The sequence below is a fragment of the Stigmatopora argus genome, chromosome 14 (genome assembly GCF_051989625.1).
Source record: "Stigmatopora argus isolate UIUO_Sarg chromosome 14, RoL_Sarg_1.0, whole genome shotgun sequence".
Lineage (NCBI taxonomy): Eukaryota > Metazoa > Chordata > Actinopteri > Syngnathiformes > Syngnathidae > Stigmatopora > Stigmatopora argus.
Genome location: NC_135400.1, coordinates 7,769,975 through 7,787,261, shown reverse-complemented (window position 1 = coordinate 7,787,261; position 17,287 = coordinate 7,769,975). Strand labels below are relative to the sequence as shown.

The 17,287-nt window shown below is 37.6% G+C and overlaps 2 protein-coding genes across 3 annotated transcripts; one reads left to right on the top strand and one right to left on the bottom strand.

Moving 5' to 3' along the window:
• Positions 1 to 2,117: 2,117 nt before the first annotated feature.
• Positions 2,118 to 16,184, bottom strand: gsg1 (germ cell associated 1). 2 transcript variants are annotated; one of them, XM_077619487.1, is made up of 7 exons: positions 15,923 to 16,184; positions 14,665 to 14,964; positions 13,242 to 13,289; positions 13,003 to 13,167; positions 12,799 to 12,910; positions 11,428 to 11,684; positions 2,118 to 3,252 (listed from the first exon to the last, which is right to left on the bottom strand). In XM_077619487.1, the coding sequence occupies exons 2-7, from the start codon at positions 14,960 to 14,962 to the stop codon at positions 3,188 to 3,190; spliced, it is 945 nt and encodes a 314-aa protein (XP_077475613.1). In that variant the 5' UTR covers positions 14,963 to 14,964; positions 15,923 to 16,184; the 3' UTR covers positions 2,118 to 3,187. The 2 variants fall into 2 exon arrangements, with proteins under 2 accessions (XP_077475613.1, XP_077475612.1); XM_077619486.1 differs by lacking the exon at positions 2,118 to 3,252 and having other exon boundaries at positions 10,980 to 11,684.
• On the top strand, positions 5,019 to 10,582 carry emp1b (epithelial membrane protein 1b). The gene is made up of 5 exons (XM_077619488.1): positions 5,019 to 5,164; positions 7,294 to 7,381; positions 8,605 to 8,713; positions 9,374 to 9,514; positions 9,608 to 10,582. The coding sequence occupies exons 2-5, from the start codon at positions 7,304 to 7,306 to the stop codon at positions 9,766 to 9,768; spliced, it is 489 nt and encodes a 162-aa protein (XP_077475614.1). The 5' UTR covers positions 5,019 to 5,164; positions 7,294 to 7,303; the 3' UTR covers positions 9,769 to 10,582.
• Positions 16,185 to 17,287: the final 1,103 nt, after the last annotated feature.

Genomic DNA, 17,287 nt, shown 5'->3' with positions numbered 1-17,287 from the left:
ATTTTCAAGACGGACTATGCCAGAAATACGACAGGACAGGGTCGCCTTTCAGCATTAGCTTCGATGGCGATAGAAAAGAAGGAAGAAAGAAAGGAGGATGGATATTGTGCACAGTTAAAAAGGATTTTTGGGGAGTAAAATATGGCTATATTCCTAAATAATATTTCAATTGTGGGCCCGGTTCTGATATCTGAAAAGCTCCAGTGTTTGTATTTAAGCTCCAGTGTTTGTATTTAATCACTAAATGCTGCTAGGAAGTGGATTTTACCCGTTGAAGGCGCTACGAGAAAATGCACGGACCGCCACTGGCGTATATGTATGCCTCTGCAATAGCTTCTCATTATCAAAAATAGCATCCAGTACACTCAAACAGCCCAAACATACCTTTCGAATTCAAACCCGCCCCCTATTTCAAAATCTAAAATAATTCAAACAACATCTACTTATAATAGACAGTTTTGCATTTGCTCTTTAAAGTAAGAAGGCCTGTATGTGTTTAGGCAGGGTGTGACGTGCAAAGCAGCAAAGGAATGAACGGATTGAAGAAGGAACCACAGACGAGGAGTTTTACTATTGTGTAATGCTGCAGTCTTATTGGTTGTGGTCAGGCTCGGTCTTCTGGCATGTGCACGCTGCTTCACTTCCCACAGTCATGCTGAAGGCTGCCTCCCTTTACAAACACTTTCATCAAGGAATTATTGCCCGACAAACATTTGTCACATGCCGTGCTACAGTCCTTCGCTGTCAATAAAATTATACTTGGACTGATGATTGTGTCAAAGGGCTGAAGATCTCACATTAGTGAATCAAATGCCACGGTTTCAAGTGAACTGCTGAGGCATTCCGATTCCGAAGAAAGTCGTATTTCTTTGGAGAAAGCTACTGGAATTCTTATCCAGACGGGGCAGGTAACTCCTACTGACGAAATATCAAAATGTTAAAGCATCACATAACACGCCTTGGATGGTATATTATGCCGAGCAGTCATAAGATCTCATAGTAAATTCTAGACGGGAAATGTAGAGAAACCGCCTTAACCACACACGCTTGGGAGTAACTCATTTCATAGATTCATCAAATCTACACAGCACTTGGTGTCACACAAGCGGCCACACAATATCACACTGTTCAAACTCTTCTTTACGATTCTAGTTTTTCCGGTCCTCATTGGCAGCACAAAGAATGACAAAGAAGCTGTTTGTTGAGCAAGCTACCCCATTGGTCTCCTTAATAGTTGGAAAGGCATGTGATTAGTTAGTTGACTTGCGCTTGGTTCAAAATGACGTCTTGTCAGCCAAAGGTTTATCCAATTCCCTTTGCCAAGTGGGCATTGGCTGCAAAAAACTTTTTTTGTCAGTCAAACGGTTTGATTTGATCCCATCCCACTTTATGTATTGTATGTTCAAATTTTGGTTTACCTCACCTAAAAGGTGGGGTCGGGACACACCCAGGATACAATCGGGTTTGACTGCATTTTCCCTGTCTCTTTTTTTTCTCTTCAAACGACTTCACACTCCAACGCAACGCATTATTCTCTTGTGTGTCCCACAAGGCGTTTCTAATCAGATTTATCACCAAGCTGTTTATTTAATATGAAGGTTTTGATGTGAGCACGGGACTGGTGAAACTCTCTGAGAGTTTGACAATTGATATTAAAGGGATATAAAGGGATGGCCATGTATTCCATAGTGTGGGGGTGTCGGACTCGGGTTGGTTCGCGGGCCGCGTTAACGTCAACTCGATTTCATGTGGGCTGGGCCATTTTAGATAAACTTAGATAGACTTTTTATAAATTGATTAAAAGAACTGGATTAAAATCCCTGAATATTCAGTTTTTTATAGATCTAAAACAATGTTTATTTTAGCTTTTTAAAAAATATATTTTTAGGTTTTACAAAATGATTTTTGAAGTAAAAACAGAAAAAAAAATGATTAAAAAATTACAATTATTGATTTAAAAGGGGGAAAATCAGGAAATTTAATATACATCTATACTCTTCATTTTAATTTGATCCTAAAACAGAAAGTCAGCACTCATGATCTACTTTCCCGGGCCACACAAAATGATGCGGCGGGCCAGATTTGGCCCCCGGGCCGCCACTTTGACACATGTGCCATAGTATAATGAAACAATTCTTTTACATGTCTAATTCTATGTGAATTAAATAATTGTGCTTGTACTTATTCATGGGAATTTGCATCATAATAACACAATATGTAATAATGTACATTTGCTTTCTTCTATCCTCTGATTAGTCTGATTCAAACTTTTCACATTTTTTGTAGTTTGCACATGTGAATCTGATAATCTGCAACTTGGGTCAGTGTGATTCATTATATCGTTAAACTTTACTACCTTTGCAATTTCCATGCAGTCGTTGGCTTGTGGTCTTTGCATTCCTATTTCACGTGACAGGCAGCTGAATCTTCTGATGCCAACTGATCCTCCACAAAATTCCAAGTCATCCTTAGCAATGCGGTTAACTAGCCAACGAACACTGCTTTCTAACTAGTACAGGTTCTCGTCTTTCAAACATGTCTTGGATTCTTTAGGTCATTTTCGTAGGTGTTAAATAACTTAGCTCGTGATTTGCAGGCTTAGACAATAGTGAATTAAGTTCTAAGTATCAGAGGGCCAAAACCGGGTCACAAAGTGAAAGTATCTGATATTGCTTACATGTTTGTTTCTGTTTAAGAAATGTTAGCATAGTATTTAACAAAGTGAATGACAAGAGTGTTCATAAGAAGACGATAAAAGATTAATCTCACTTGGCTGGTCTGATAATAGTACGTAATCTGTTTTTCTCCTATCACTCTCTCCTACTTTGTTATATTCTCCTGTGATAATTTGACTCGCATACTATATTAAATAACAAATTAATACTTGTGATTTAGCCTTTGTAATCCACCACCGATGGAAATCAAAGCGCTCAGAGACAATAATAATATGAAGTGATTTGACTTTGCCTGTAAAATTTTTCCTTTTGCTAAAAAATGTAGTGTCTCAACAATGGAAACATTTATATAGACATACCACAAACTATAAAAGAGCAGTGTGGAATAATAATTACATAAGAGTGAGGTAGTCTCCTGTAGTTCTCTTTACCTTTCCGTCTACAATCTCCACTTCAGTCGCTTCTACCCCACCCTATTTTTTTTCCTTTCTCATTCAAGCTGTGACATGCACTCAATTGCCCCCACCTCTTTCTCGATTGCAACCGACAACATTCTTTCTTCCTGAAACTCCTTCCTCTGAAACAAAAGCAGGAAAAGAAGGGTGTTGATTGGGAAGAAATGCAACTGGAACCATATATTTCTGTACTTGTGTTTATAACGAAATCCAGTAATTATACACAACATGAACACTATACTTACTGTGTATACACATACAGCATGTACACATACGCAGCATTGTTTTTCCTACTTAAATGTTTTAACTTCAACTAACAAATATATACAAAATATTGAATAAACTTAAAATGCAGTTTCTGAATACAATGTCAAATGTATTTTATATATTAACTCATTGGCCATCATTGGCTAGACGACCAATCCACAATGACTGCCAAGATGGAGTGGATGTCTAGCGTCGTCAACGGCGACGAGAGGAGGATTTACAGCCAGTCCGAGTAATTTAAATGAATTGGACTACTACTATTGACAATGGCAGACATTGATTTAAGGAAAAAATATTGTAACTGCCCCATGCATTCAAGGAAAACATTGTTGGTGACCAAAAACAACATAAAAGCTCATCTATCTTTAAAAAGAAGATTCTGTGGAAAGATGAACCTTTGGGATAAACCTTTCTTGGAAAGTCCGTCTTATTAGATTGAGTTTAATTTAACGGCATTACACAATCAACTCAATACCAATAGTCAAACATGGAGGTCATAGTCTAATGATAATTAGACAACTGAACTGGGCTGCTTTGCTACTTCAGGACCTGGCCGACTTGCTGGGTTTATAGGAATCCTGGAGGAAAATGTATAGTAATACAATTTTGAAATATAAGACTAAATTTTTTTTGGTTTATTTTCTAGTTGCTGAAGGTGAACTAACAAGTTATTAAATTTAGGGGGCAAGAAGTGTTTTAAACAGGAGTGGGTAGCTTTTAAATTGATTTTTGTTCCAATTGTAAAGGTCACAGCGTGTATATAGCCAATCACAGTAACCAACAGCAACATTACAAAAGCATGACTGCTGCATAATATTATGCAGTAAATACTTTGTGCAGTAGATAAAACACAGGGAGCTTGGAGGTTTTGTATCTGGTTCCATATGTCTGTCTGTTTGTTGCTATGTTTCTGTTCAAGATAACCTAGGAACGAATGAAGGATATGTTTTTAATACGAAACGAAAAAGGTAATTAAATTTTGAGCAGGAACTTTGTCATAACTTGTCAATAGATTAGCATATTTAACTCTAATTTGCAGGGTAGGTGATATGAAGCAAAGAGCAAGGGCCAAAAGTCAAGCGGTCTGAAATATAGTGGTTGTTAAATTTTGGCAATCCAGGTTCTCTCCAAGTGCTCTTCGAGTTTTATATTTTACAACAGTTTTTATTAGCCTCTAAAATACCCCAGGGACACACCCTGCTATTGTAAGTCTTCTTGTGTAAAATCTGCTTAAAATGTAATAGTAGAAACCTTTTATTTCGGTAAACTTCCTGCACTTGTAAATGCCGTAAGCTTTGTCCGTATACTACTGTGATTATGAGTTGGCTAGTCTGTCACCATGGTAACGAAAGTGCACATTTATCAATGTCCACGGTTAGGAAGTTCCCCAACCAAACCTCAGTGAGTCATTTGCCGCCCTCCCAGAAAAAAAAAAGGAAAAAAAATCACCATCAGCTGAGTGACAAAGTCAGGGGATACCAAATGAGGAAAGTATGTTGTCTAAGAGTGTGTATGGTTACAGAACGAGGAAGGGGTGGGCCGGCGGCATCAGGGAGTGGTGGGGGCTGGATCTAGACTAGTAGAAACTTTGGGTGGGTTGGAGACAGCAGAACAGCATAGTATTGGTTTTTGAGTCAGAAGAGGCTGAGGGGTGTGGACTTAAAAAAAAAAGGGAGGCGCCAAAGTAGGTGGACGGGTAGTTTTTCATGTTTGTACTTTGCCAGGCTGAGTCTGAAATTAGTGCTCAAGAGAGACAGCCATCAAACAGTAAGTTGGAAAATTCCTATTTGCTAACACTTTTCAATGATTAAGTTTGGTCAATTGTTGCTTGTTGTTATATAATAAGTTTAGGGTGTGAATTTGTGAACCTATTTGGTTCATTTAGAATCTTTTATCAAGGTGGTCTATTTTTGTAGTCATGTTATATTTAGGTTTTAAATATTCTAGGTTATGCAATGTAGGGGAATGTGCATGCATAGAAAGTACAGAAGTGGTGCTTTTAAAAAAATATCCTTTCCCATTACCCTGATAAAATATTGTTATCATAGAGAGAAGAAGCTGAAGAGCATGTCTGTATTTGTACTCCTATGCCTGAGGCAGGGATTATACAATGCAAATATTTTGGGAACTCAATCTTTCACTCAAATCTTCCACTGTAGCAGCACTAAACAGATTAAAAACTGGGAACATATTTTATAAATGTGTAAGGTGTGACCACGTGTTTGAGCATCTACATTATCACTTGCGTGTGTGTGCGTGTGTGAGACAGACAGAGTTGACCCAACCCTTAAACACTCCTTTTTAAAGTGAACAGAAGCACATTCCAGTTGTGACTCCTCCATGCTTCACTCTTGTGTTGGACAATATGGCCTAAAAACAAAATTTGGGATTTTCTTTTAATAAATTTGATTTATGATTTGTTCTGATTTAGGCGTGTATTCTAGTCAATGATAGGCTACAAGTGAAATATTGAGGAAAAATGGCCTGTTAGCAAGTTTTATATTCATTTTAATTTTTGATTGTTTTTTTAATTATGATGTCTATTTATAAATGTATGTATAAAACAACAGTTATATAAAATAATGATTAATAGAAAATTATATATAATTATAAATTGGGTCCAGATATGGATATCACTTGTATCAAGGGTGTCAGACTCGGGTTGGTTCGCTTTAACGTCAACTTGATTTATCGTGGGCTGGACCATTTTAGATATAATATTTAGATATTTTTTGTAATAAATGGATTAAAAGAACTGGATTAAAATCCCTGAATATTCAGTTTTTTATAGATCTAAAACAATGTTTATTTTACCTATTTTTAAATATATTTATAGATTTGACAAAATGATTTTTGAACTAAAAACACAGAAAAAATTGATTAAAAAATTACAATTATTGATTTAAAAGGGGGAAAATCAGGATATTTAATATATATCTATACTCTTCATTTTAATTTGATCCTAAAACAGAAAGTCGGCACTCATGATTTACTTTCCCGGGCCACACAAAATGATGCGGCAGGCCAGATTTGGCCCCCAGGCCGCCACTTTGACACCCTAGATGCCCAAGATGATTAAAATTTTGACGTCAATGGCAATGTGGATGCCAGGTGTTTATTGGTGTTTTAATTTTAATTTTTTTGACAATAAATAATTAGTTGTCATATGCAGGGTGAAAAAAAAAACATTTGTAATAAAAGTAATGTAAGCAAAGTTGATAACAAGTTAATAAACAACAATAAAAGACTCAAATTATTAACTTTTTGAATCATGCACAGATTTTAAAAAAAAAGAAAAAATACATAAAATTGATTTATTACCCAGGCCTTCTTCAAACAGTCAGGTGAATATTTCATTATTTAGGGAGGGGATCACTTTTTACATTGAAGTTTACCAGTCAAAGTGTGGTTTTATGTTGTGGCCATGAGCAGAAATTCAAACGAAAGGAGGGATAAGTTTAGGCCCAGTCACGAGGGGGAATATTCTTTACAGTTATTTTAAGGAGTGGCAGGTTTCTTCTAGGCGTCAGCGGGCAAGTCCTAACTCATCATCCCGCCATGAGCTTCCCTCTTTCACACTCAAACTTTCCTCAAACATAGTCAAGATCAAGATTGCCGTATTCTATCCTCACAAATAAACAGCAACACTCGTGCTTTGGCACTAACCTCAACTAATTAGAAGTTAGCAAACCAAATAAATGAAAGTGAGCCAACACTTGGCCTTGTTTGTATTCGTGTCTTGGAACCGACATTACTGGCTCATCTTCAGAAACCGAGCAGCCCTAAATGACTTTTGGCCTTCTCTTGTTTAATTAAGAAATGATGCTGTATCTCATTAAAAAATAGCAGTTCAACAACTTTTTACAACGCAACTTTTGGCTTCTTTTCTCACCCAGCATCGTCATCATGCTGATACTCCTCGCCGCCATCTTTGCTCTGCACATCATTGGCATTATTCTGCTCCTAGTCGCTACCATCGACAATGTAAGTATTGAAAGTCATGCATACCTGCGCACACACACCCTAACAGCCATGCACGCAACGCTTCCTCATAGCCCTAAGGCTCAACGGCACGCCAAACTGTGAGCAGATTTGAAAATGACTGAGATGCATCATCGGAGCAGTGGCATGTTTTAGTGACAGCAAAACGTCGCCCTGATGAGTGATTGGCAATTCTTTCATCATCCAAATACATTGTCTTACTCTTTTGGGAGTGTAAAAGATGTTTGTGTTGGGGGATGGGGGTAATTTTTGACATTTCATGATGACAGATAGATGAAGCACGTTAGCGTCCTACTCTGTTATTGCTACTAAATTGCCGGTGATGCTTTACGTATGCTTGCACATACTCGTCATTCACGCACAAATATGTGACATTGTTGTCTAGGTTGTAGTGAGCTTCACATACTAAAGCAAGACTTGTGGAATGCAACGCTGACCGATGCATTCTGATGCTTTTTTGATTCCAAACGAGTCTGAACACGAGTAAACACTTCCTAACATACTCCTTAGCTACGTTTTTTTTTACTGGATGCTATAATTCAACTCATTCGTAGTACTCGTAGTTACGAGTGCCTTGAGTGATACATTTTTCAAAATAGCAAGAAATTGTGCGGGCAGTTGTGATGAGAAGCTTAAGATATCAAGTTTTGGATGTTAATTGGTTGGAAAAATTGTTAAAATAGTAAAAAAAAAACGTACTTGCCAAATTTGTGACATGACCCAGTGAGTAGTCAAGCCCCTTAAAGGCAAACATACATTAATATAGTTATTCTTGTGACCAAGATTGACCAGTGTAGGGTAATTAGTTTATAAAAAAATGCATAAATATACTACACTTATTTAAATCCTCACCATCAAATTTTAATACAATGTAGCATTGTTTTTCTGGATCACAAACGTTAGGTTAGAACTTTATTTTATCCCGTATTTGGGAAATTTCTTGCTTGCAGTAGCAAGACAGACAAGACACAGAAGACATTGTAGACCTAGGTAAGAAACTGGAGCCATACACAGGAAGTCCACAAGGTGGGCACCTCCTGCAGACTGAGACTGAGGTTAACACACAATCCCTCGGTAATCTGGAGGTTTTAAAGATCATCCGTTTTTAATTGACTTCTATGAGGGTGATGATTGACTAGATAAGCCAACGTTTATTATTCACATAAGATAAATAATTAAATTGACTTTTTGAAATTCTTTCACAGGCTTGGTGGGTAACTGATACAATATCCACTGACGTGTGGGCCAGGTGGATATATGTGAACAAAGCATGGAACTACACTGATCTTCCAACAGGTTCACACTACCCAGAGGGTAAGAAACAAACACATCCCACCTAAAGAGAAGTTATTTGCTCGAAAAGTCAAAATGACAAATGGTTCCGTATTTTAGGAGGATTTAACAACGGTTAAACATTTGTAGTTTGACAGATATCTCGAATATTTAAGCCACGTGTGACACCTACGTGACCGGAAGTTTGGTCCCCCGGACGTTTGGTCGCTGGACGTTTGGTCGCCCGGACGTTTGGTCGCCGGGACGTTTGGTCACCCAGACGTTTGGTCGCCGGACGTTTGGTCGCCCGGGTGAATATAATTTTGAGAGCTGGTTTCAACAGTAGATATTTAGATATTAAACTCTCTCTCTCTCATGAATATAATTTTGAGAGCTGGTTTCAACAGTAAACTCTCTGTCATGTTGTCAAACGTCCGGCGACCAAACGTCCGGGCGACCAAACGTCCGGGCGACCAAACGTCCGGGCGACCAAACGTCCGGGCGGCCAAACGTCCGGCGACCAAACGTCCGGCGACCAAACGTCCGGCGACCAAACGTCCGAGTACCGACACCTATGTATTCCTACATCTAACTTACATCAACCCAATTGCAATTTACTGCAAATTAAGGCGCAGAGATGGTTTAAAAGAATTATATTTATGAACATTTTGATGATGTTACTCTTTCTGGCTTCCGCTGCAGACTACCTCCAGGCGGTGCAAGCTACTACAGTGTTGGCCTGTATATTCTCCATCCTAGGAATCTTTGTGTTTGTAGCTCAGCTCTTCACTTTAAAAAAAGGACAGAGATTTACCATCTCAGGCATTTTCCAAGCGCTGGCCTGTAAGTTTTTGTCCGTCCTTTAATAGGCCACTTTTTGTTTCATGAGCGAATTCCTTGGATAATAACCGAATCGCTTGGCTTTCTTTATCCTAGGTCTCTCCATTATGATTGCAGCCTCCATCTACACAGATCAATTCCATCTAAATGAGAGTGTTGGTTCCTATGGTCACTGCTATATCCTCGCATGGATCTCGTTCGCGCTCACATTCATCTCTGCTATTACTTACTTTGTGCTACGCAAGAAGACTGCATGAAAATGATACTAGAGTTAACAATATCCAACCCAAACCGTTTGGCTGGGTCTATTCTTTTAGCAAATAAATAAATAAATACATCTTTAGTTACTGAGCAATACCAGATTGTAACATTCCACAAAGGCAGTAAATTACAGGCGCAGCCAATTGGAGTGGAATATTATTTCCAGTTCGGTCTAAAGATACATAGGGTGAGGAAAGAAAGTAAATTGCTTGTTATTCCAAAATAGATTTAGAAAAGTTAAATCTGTGATCTATGAGTCTACATTTACATATGGATATAAGTGGCTAAATTAAAAAAAGGGGGTAAGTCTATTATTTTCAAGTTTTTTTTGTCTCCAAATATTTTATTGAACCTAAATTTATATATTTGCTATAGTTTTGTTTGCAGATAAGTGTTACTAAAAGTAATTTTGGTGCTTCCTCGACATAAAGCTACAGTCCAAAATGACGTGTTACACTTGTAGGTAATATTAGATGATTTCCAAACACAAAGAGATTAACAGTACTAATTTGTAGATACAAACTTTTAATCGTGTACCTCCCTTCTAAAAGTTCTTTGTTTTAATGACTGTTTTCAAACGAGAAAACCTAGCGATGGTAATAACAACAACAACAATGAAACCAAACATTTTAAAGTTCACTTTCATTACTCTTAAAATGGGAATTGACACTTAACACTGCCTTTACAAACTATAATGTAAATATGTTTCCTCTTATGCTTTGTATATCTAATGCTGTTATGTTTTGTTGTTTCTCATCGCGGATGACAATGACATTGATTTATAGTATAATAAAAAGAGATTTCCAACCAGTTATTGTAATTTGGTGTGTTTTCTGCCAAACTAAATGCATTTGCAGTTTGTGTTTTCTCTAGTCTGTATTAGTTAGCAACAATGTTCCCTCTAAGATATATAAGTAAATATATATATACATATATATATATATTTTTTTCTGTATCATTTTATTTTGAAATTCAATGAGTTTTAATTAACATTTTCTTATTTTATAATTATAGGGATGATGCCAAAATAATTATGAATAAGAGAAAAAATAATATTAGCAAAAGGATTTAAAAAAGTAAAATGTGTCATTGTAGTCACCATTATTATTAAGTTTTTTAACCAAAGCACTGGTCCCTATTATCTAATATTTAAGAATAATAGAAACAAATAACATTAGGGTTGGTTAAAAAAAAGTAAAATGTGTTATTATTGCCAACTTTATTATTATTATTATTTTTACCAAAGCACTGGTTCCTATTATCTAATATTTATGAATAATAGAAAAAAATAATATTAGGGTTGGTTAAAAAAAGTAAAATGTGTTATTGTTGCCAACATTATTATGAATTTTTTTTTAACCAAAGCACTGGTTCTTATTATCATGTTCACACTTGACCAAATGAATAGCACTAAGGAAAAGATAGCTTTAATTGTTTTAAAATTTAAAGAGGGCTATAGTACTGATCTGGTGTGTAATGGGAAACCACATTCTCTTGGTGAACTTTTAAGGATCCGTGGACAACAACAGGTGAGCTGACAAAGTGAGATGGAGATGGAATGGAAAAGCAGTGTATACGGGACGGAGACAAAGGGTGTGAAGATGGAAGAGGGAAGGACATAGAGTGAGCTAGAGGAACAGAGCGGGAAGGCTTACCGGGCGGCGGTAACTTGGTTGATGGCTTTTCGTAGTACGGGGATAAATGGGAGATTTGCGCATGCGCCTGCGAATAAGGGTGGGAGATGTCCAAGTTCGGTGCAGTGTAGTACGGGGCTGGGGGTAGAAGTCCCACAAAATTGAAGGGATTGAGGCTTGATTTAAGTCGGTCCCCCACCATCAGGACATTCTTTGTGTAGTTATTCAGGGTGGAGACTCCGGCTGACATGCAGACGGTGAAGGCAAACCAAGCCACACTGAAGGAGAAAAGAGGAAAAGGTTAACTGGCATAATGTAAAAATGCAGTTCCTCCATTTGAGGTAAAAGGCATCATCTGACACTGGATGAATTTGGATGGCATATAAATGAGCAGTAATTATTGTTGTGATTTTAATTCCTTTGATTATTTGACTAAAAAAGATGATTAAACTGTGGGTATAGTTTAGTCATCTGTAACCACAGGTGAATTATCTGTAACTGTGGGTACAGATAACCTATGAAAATGCCTTTTTTTCTGACCCTGATACCACTAACTTGGAGGGTGTCCAGTTTTTATAGGTACACAGCAATTGCCATTGACAAATATCAAATCTCTTTCCACTGTTTGACGCCAATAGATGTCGAAAAATGCGCAGTGTGATAAATTGAGCTAGCTTGGTTGTGATTTTTCTGGTCATTTATTGTCGGATTATTTTGCTATCTGTAGCCCTTGACTTATTTACTGCCATTGACAGTTCCAGACATCAAATCCATTTCAATTGTGAAAGCTGGCATTGAGTGATCAATCGTGTTTCAGTGCCATTTAGACTGAATGCAGGCTGCCCCCGAGCCCCCTGAATGCGCCCCTCGGAGAAAAAAGGTTGGACGCTCCTACCCAAACTGATTTGTAAAGTACAGTTTTGTAACCTTTGTTTGAATAGCAACAGTTGTGGAATGGAAGTGAGGGTGGTGCTAAACACCTTGCAGCCTTGATTTACGTGACACAGGAACGGCTTGAAAAAACAAAGGCCCTTTCCTTGTAAATCTTGTTTCTAGTTGGAAATAAACAGCCCATGCATAACTTTAATTTATTACCATTCCATTATGTCTGACTCCAGCTAAAGGTTGCAAAAAAAGTGGAGTAACAATGGATGCAGCAGCTTTCACAGATGGAGCGTAAAAGACAGAACTGTAGAGCTTGAAAGAATAAAAGACTAAAGTCCCAAGTAACCTCAAACCTACAAGTAAAATGCAACATAAAATGAAGTGGGGTTCACATATTCCACAATAAACGGGAATAATTAGAACCTTATTTCTCTCTTCTGATCCAAGTCAGCAAAGCCCAATTCGCTGTGTGAAACTGATTGAATTTTGCATGTGTAATAGACTCACTAAAATGCCCATGAATAGCAATAACTATGAGGCTTGAAGTCTTCCGGGCCCATGGACACCGTGGCCTGAAAAACCTGCATGAACATCATGTGGCCCACCATTCCAAGAAGACCTATAAAGGCCAAAGAAGAGAGAAACCAAATGAAATACAACTTAGAATCAAAGGTATTGGTCCATTCTATCAAGCGTAAAGCAATACTGCACCTCCTAGGACAGTGAAGACAGCAGCAAACGCATTGAGCAGCTGACCCCAACGCTGCGTTTTAGGGCAACAGGTCCTGATGCACAACTGCACAAATAGGAGCATGCAGCTGATCCACAGCAGACCCACGTACATGAGCTCCAAAGATAGCGACAACCACATCATTGCTGAGAAACCAAAGTTATAAGAGAATTCAATCATAAAAGAAATGACAAGCAATGCAGCGTGTGGGGCACTTCACCTTTTTCAGATCCTGGAGTCAAAGTGTAGAACCCTCGACACTTTTCCTCTGGAATAAAAATGAGAAATATTTTAGAGTAGAGTGGGATTCCACTGGAAGACATAGAATTCAGAGGTGGTAATTATTCTTTACGTTTGTGTCACTATATATTTACATAACCTATCTGTCATTATTAGATATTTTCTGTCACCATTTATTAGATCAATGAGCAATTGATTAATGCATGGGAATACTGAGCACTAACGCTTACTGGAATCTGTCCGAAAAAAATAAATATAACTAATATTTTTAAACAAAAGAGGAAAGAAAAACATCATTATTGAATGGCTGAGCACTCCAGATGACCCGAAGAGGTCAAATTCTGAAATTCTGCGCTCTCTGCTGGACAAAACGTAAAATAGCGCCCTTAGTAAACTCATTCTTTCATACCGCGAATCCTTGTTTAAGGGTTGCTGGAGCCTTTTTAGCAAGTAAAACGCATGCTTACTATGGTTTAAGTCTGGGGAATCTTTTAGCACGTCTATAATATTTTTTGTCTATATATTTCCTTGATGAAATCATCATGAATCAGCTCTTTTGTCATCATTTTGGTAGCTACGAAATCATATAAATGCTGCCTTGACAAAGAAAAACTGAAGATGAGCGGAACATAGACAATCGGAGGCCAGCCAATCACAGGGCACAAGGAAACGGACAACCATTCCCGCTCACACAGACCTATAGGAACCATTTCGAGTGTTCAACCAGCCTACACTGCATGTTTTTGGGATGTGAGAGGAAACTAGAGTACCCGGAGAAGACCCACAGAAGCCCAGGGAGACCATCCAAACTCCACACAGTGAGAACCCTCGACCCCAGAACTGTGAAGCTGACGCAATAACCACTAGAACGCCGGGCCAGCCCCTTTTGTAGCATTTGATGTCGAACGCAAAACAAATTGGCGAATCAAATGATCATCAGATTGTAAATACGCAGCTGGTGTTTGTGTATCAGATTGACCTTTGCTCTCTGTTTTGTGACCCGTGATCAGGCTGAGATGCTAAAGTTGAAATCTGCACAAGTAATACACACAAGATAATCCCCTTAAGGATGAGCACACGTACACCGAACCAAACAAATTAAAACTAACAGAGCGTGAGCTCTGTCCTTATTTTCACCTTGGATTTCCCCTCCCCCAATGACCCAACGTGTCGTCGGCATTTCCTGTTCCTTATCTCGGTTAAAACGAGTATAAATCCTATGAAATCGTTCTCAGTCAAAGCAGCGGTTGCCTAATCCAATGAGCCCGAACTGAATCATTATTTCTAAAATGCTGAATTCCGAATTATTTAATCACATACCTGGATTGAATGTAACAGTATATACATTTCAGAATTCTTATTATTTTAATTTCTTATTATACATGTGGGTTTTGACCTCTCACCCCATGCGTCTGTGTAGATGTTCTCCTCGCAAATGATAAAAAGGCCCGTGTGAAAGATGGGGAAGATGAAACGGTCGTCTCCCGTCTCCCAAGAGAAGTCATGGCTGGAAGAGTTGGACACTCCGGGAACTGGGATACACTTGCTACGTTTGATGGAAGAACACAATGGTTTGGGAACCTTCTGTTTACCCTCGCACCAATAGGAGGAAGTGAGCGCCATGGCAGCCAAGGAGAGCGCCACAACGGTCTGGATGAAGGAGAGCAGTGGGGTGCGCATTTGCTGTAGGAACGCCATCATTCCTGGGTGGAAAAAGATGGGGAGACAAATGTAGTAAGGTATTTTATGGATTATAAATTGCCATTTTTTCATAGTTAGGCTGGGGCTCCGAATAATACCCGTGCGACCCGTGGCCCAAATATAAGACGATCCTGATTATAAGGCAACCGCCTCTTTTTCAAGACTCAAATTTGAAAAAAGAATTTTTGAACACCAAATTCAATTTTTACACAGAAAATAATTATTGTACATCTGAAACAAATTATTATAACAACATATTCCAGAGAAAAAGCATGTTAAGTGACCTCATTCAAATTGAATTTAAGAAAAACAACACTTTGTCTTATTTCAATGCAAAAAAAACACCGTCTTATACTCAGGCCAATACAGAAGGTGCGTTTTTATTTTTTTTATCCTTCTCTCTGAACAGAGACAGCCTGTTAGTTTTTTTCTTCTTGGCTATAGTTATCATTAAAAACGTATTTAATAGATGCCTATTTAGCTACATTTGCTGAACACCTCGCCAATTATATTATTTGGTTACGACTGTTGTAAAAGACCCTTTCTTTACCAAGCTAAGTTTTGTATGCTCCTTAGTCATCTTACCAAAAATACAGTCATCATAACCCAGCCCATTTGCTGAAGATAATAAATAAGAAAGATTGCTGAAAAAAGGTGCAAACATTTAAACAATTTAAAGTGTTGCGCAAAAGAAATAAGCAACAATGAACAATTCTCCATCAGAGAAATTTGACTTGAACCTACGTGGTTCTGCACTGGAGAGGTCTAAGGCCACTGAAGAAAAAAAACAAATAAGAAGCTGGAAATCTGACTTTATTCACATAATTTTGACCTTAAAAGTCAGAATTTAGACTTTAAAATCATATTCTTGCCCACCATTTTTCTTCAGTGTCCCCAACCTCTTCCAGAATTCTGAATGACAAAAGTTCCATTTGATTAAAAGAAGAAAAATGAACTCACCCCACTCAGTTTTGCTAGGTGTTCGTTTGTCATCCCTGTTCCATCACATAGGGAGGAAGATTAGCAAATGAGGAAGCCAACAGCTAGACACAACTCTGTGCATATCACGCACACACACAAACAGCCCTCTTCTTTAATCCATATTAATCCAAAACCGTCAACTCTTTTCCATCTGTTTTAATTTTGGCTCCACAACTCATTCCCAACTATTCCATCCATCACCTCTTCATCACTCCAGCTGTCTTCTATCCCTAGTGGTCCACTTCCCATGTTATGATCTGAAAAATCAGCATGACCTTGAAATGATGAAAACATGGCAACTATAGATTATGACATGAACATCGGTTTGAGTTGCCATCATTTTCCTTGATTTTGTTTTAGTCAGAGGTGTTAACATGCGGGGGTGGGGCTACAAGGACAATACATTTAACCGCACTGGTTCCACCACAAAGATTGATGTTGTTTAGAGCAGCGGTTAAAGCATCGGTCACTTTGAAAAACACTTTACATTTGTAAATACTGGCCAAATGTTAACATTTTTACTGCCAACGACAATAAATGTCCAATCAAACGGGTATAACAACAAAATTAAAATGCTTTAAATTGTATATTAATAGTAGACGTCCAATCCATTTGAACTGGAAAGTTCATCCGCTGCCATTCTTCCCAGTTCAAATGGATTGGAAGTTTATCACAATCAATTCACTTGAGTGGGATCTTAGATTAACTTTCCACTGGAGAGAATACAAATATTGCATTCTTCACACAAGGTATTTTCAGGTAAAAGACTGTTTAACTTTAAAAAAGAACTGCTGTATTTTCTGCACTATAATGTGCACCATCAATATTAACTGTGTTTGCAAAACAACCTGTACAACCTTTTCATTATAGTTTACTTTTTTTTCAGTGCAACTTTTTGGACCACGAGGCACACAACTATAAAATGCACCCAACAAATTTGGTGAGAAAACAATATTTATTCATATATAAACCGCATCAGATTTAAAGCTGCATGGTTATCTGTGCCTAAAAGCTAATTGGCCAGGTTTGTTTTTGTGCCTTATAGTCAAAAGTCAAAACGTTTTTTGTTCAGTTTTTATAGCAAATTAGCTGTTTTTGATTATTTTCTTGTTTTGAATGTATGCGTTTTTAAATTACTTTTAATGTTTATTTAAAAAAATAGTGTGCTAAAATAATTTAAAGAAATATTTTGAAGTATTTAGTATTTCAATTTAGTAATTTTGTTGTGAATATTGCTTATAACTACATTTTAGTTGGTTTTGCAAACACTATAGTTTCAGTTCTCGTTTTTTTCATTTTAATTTGTTTTTTCCAATTCTTGTTTTCATCATTTCAGTGGTATCT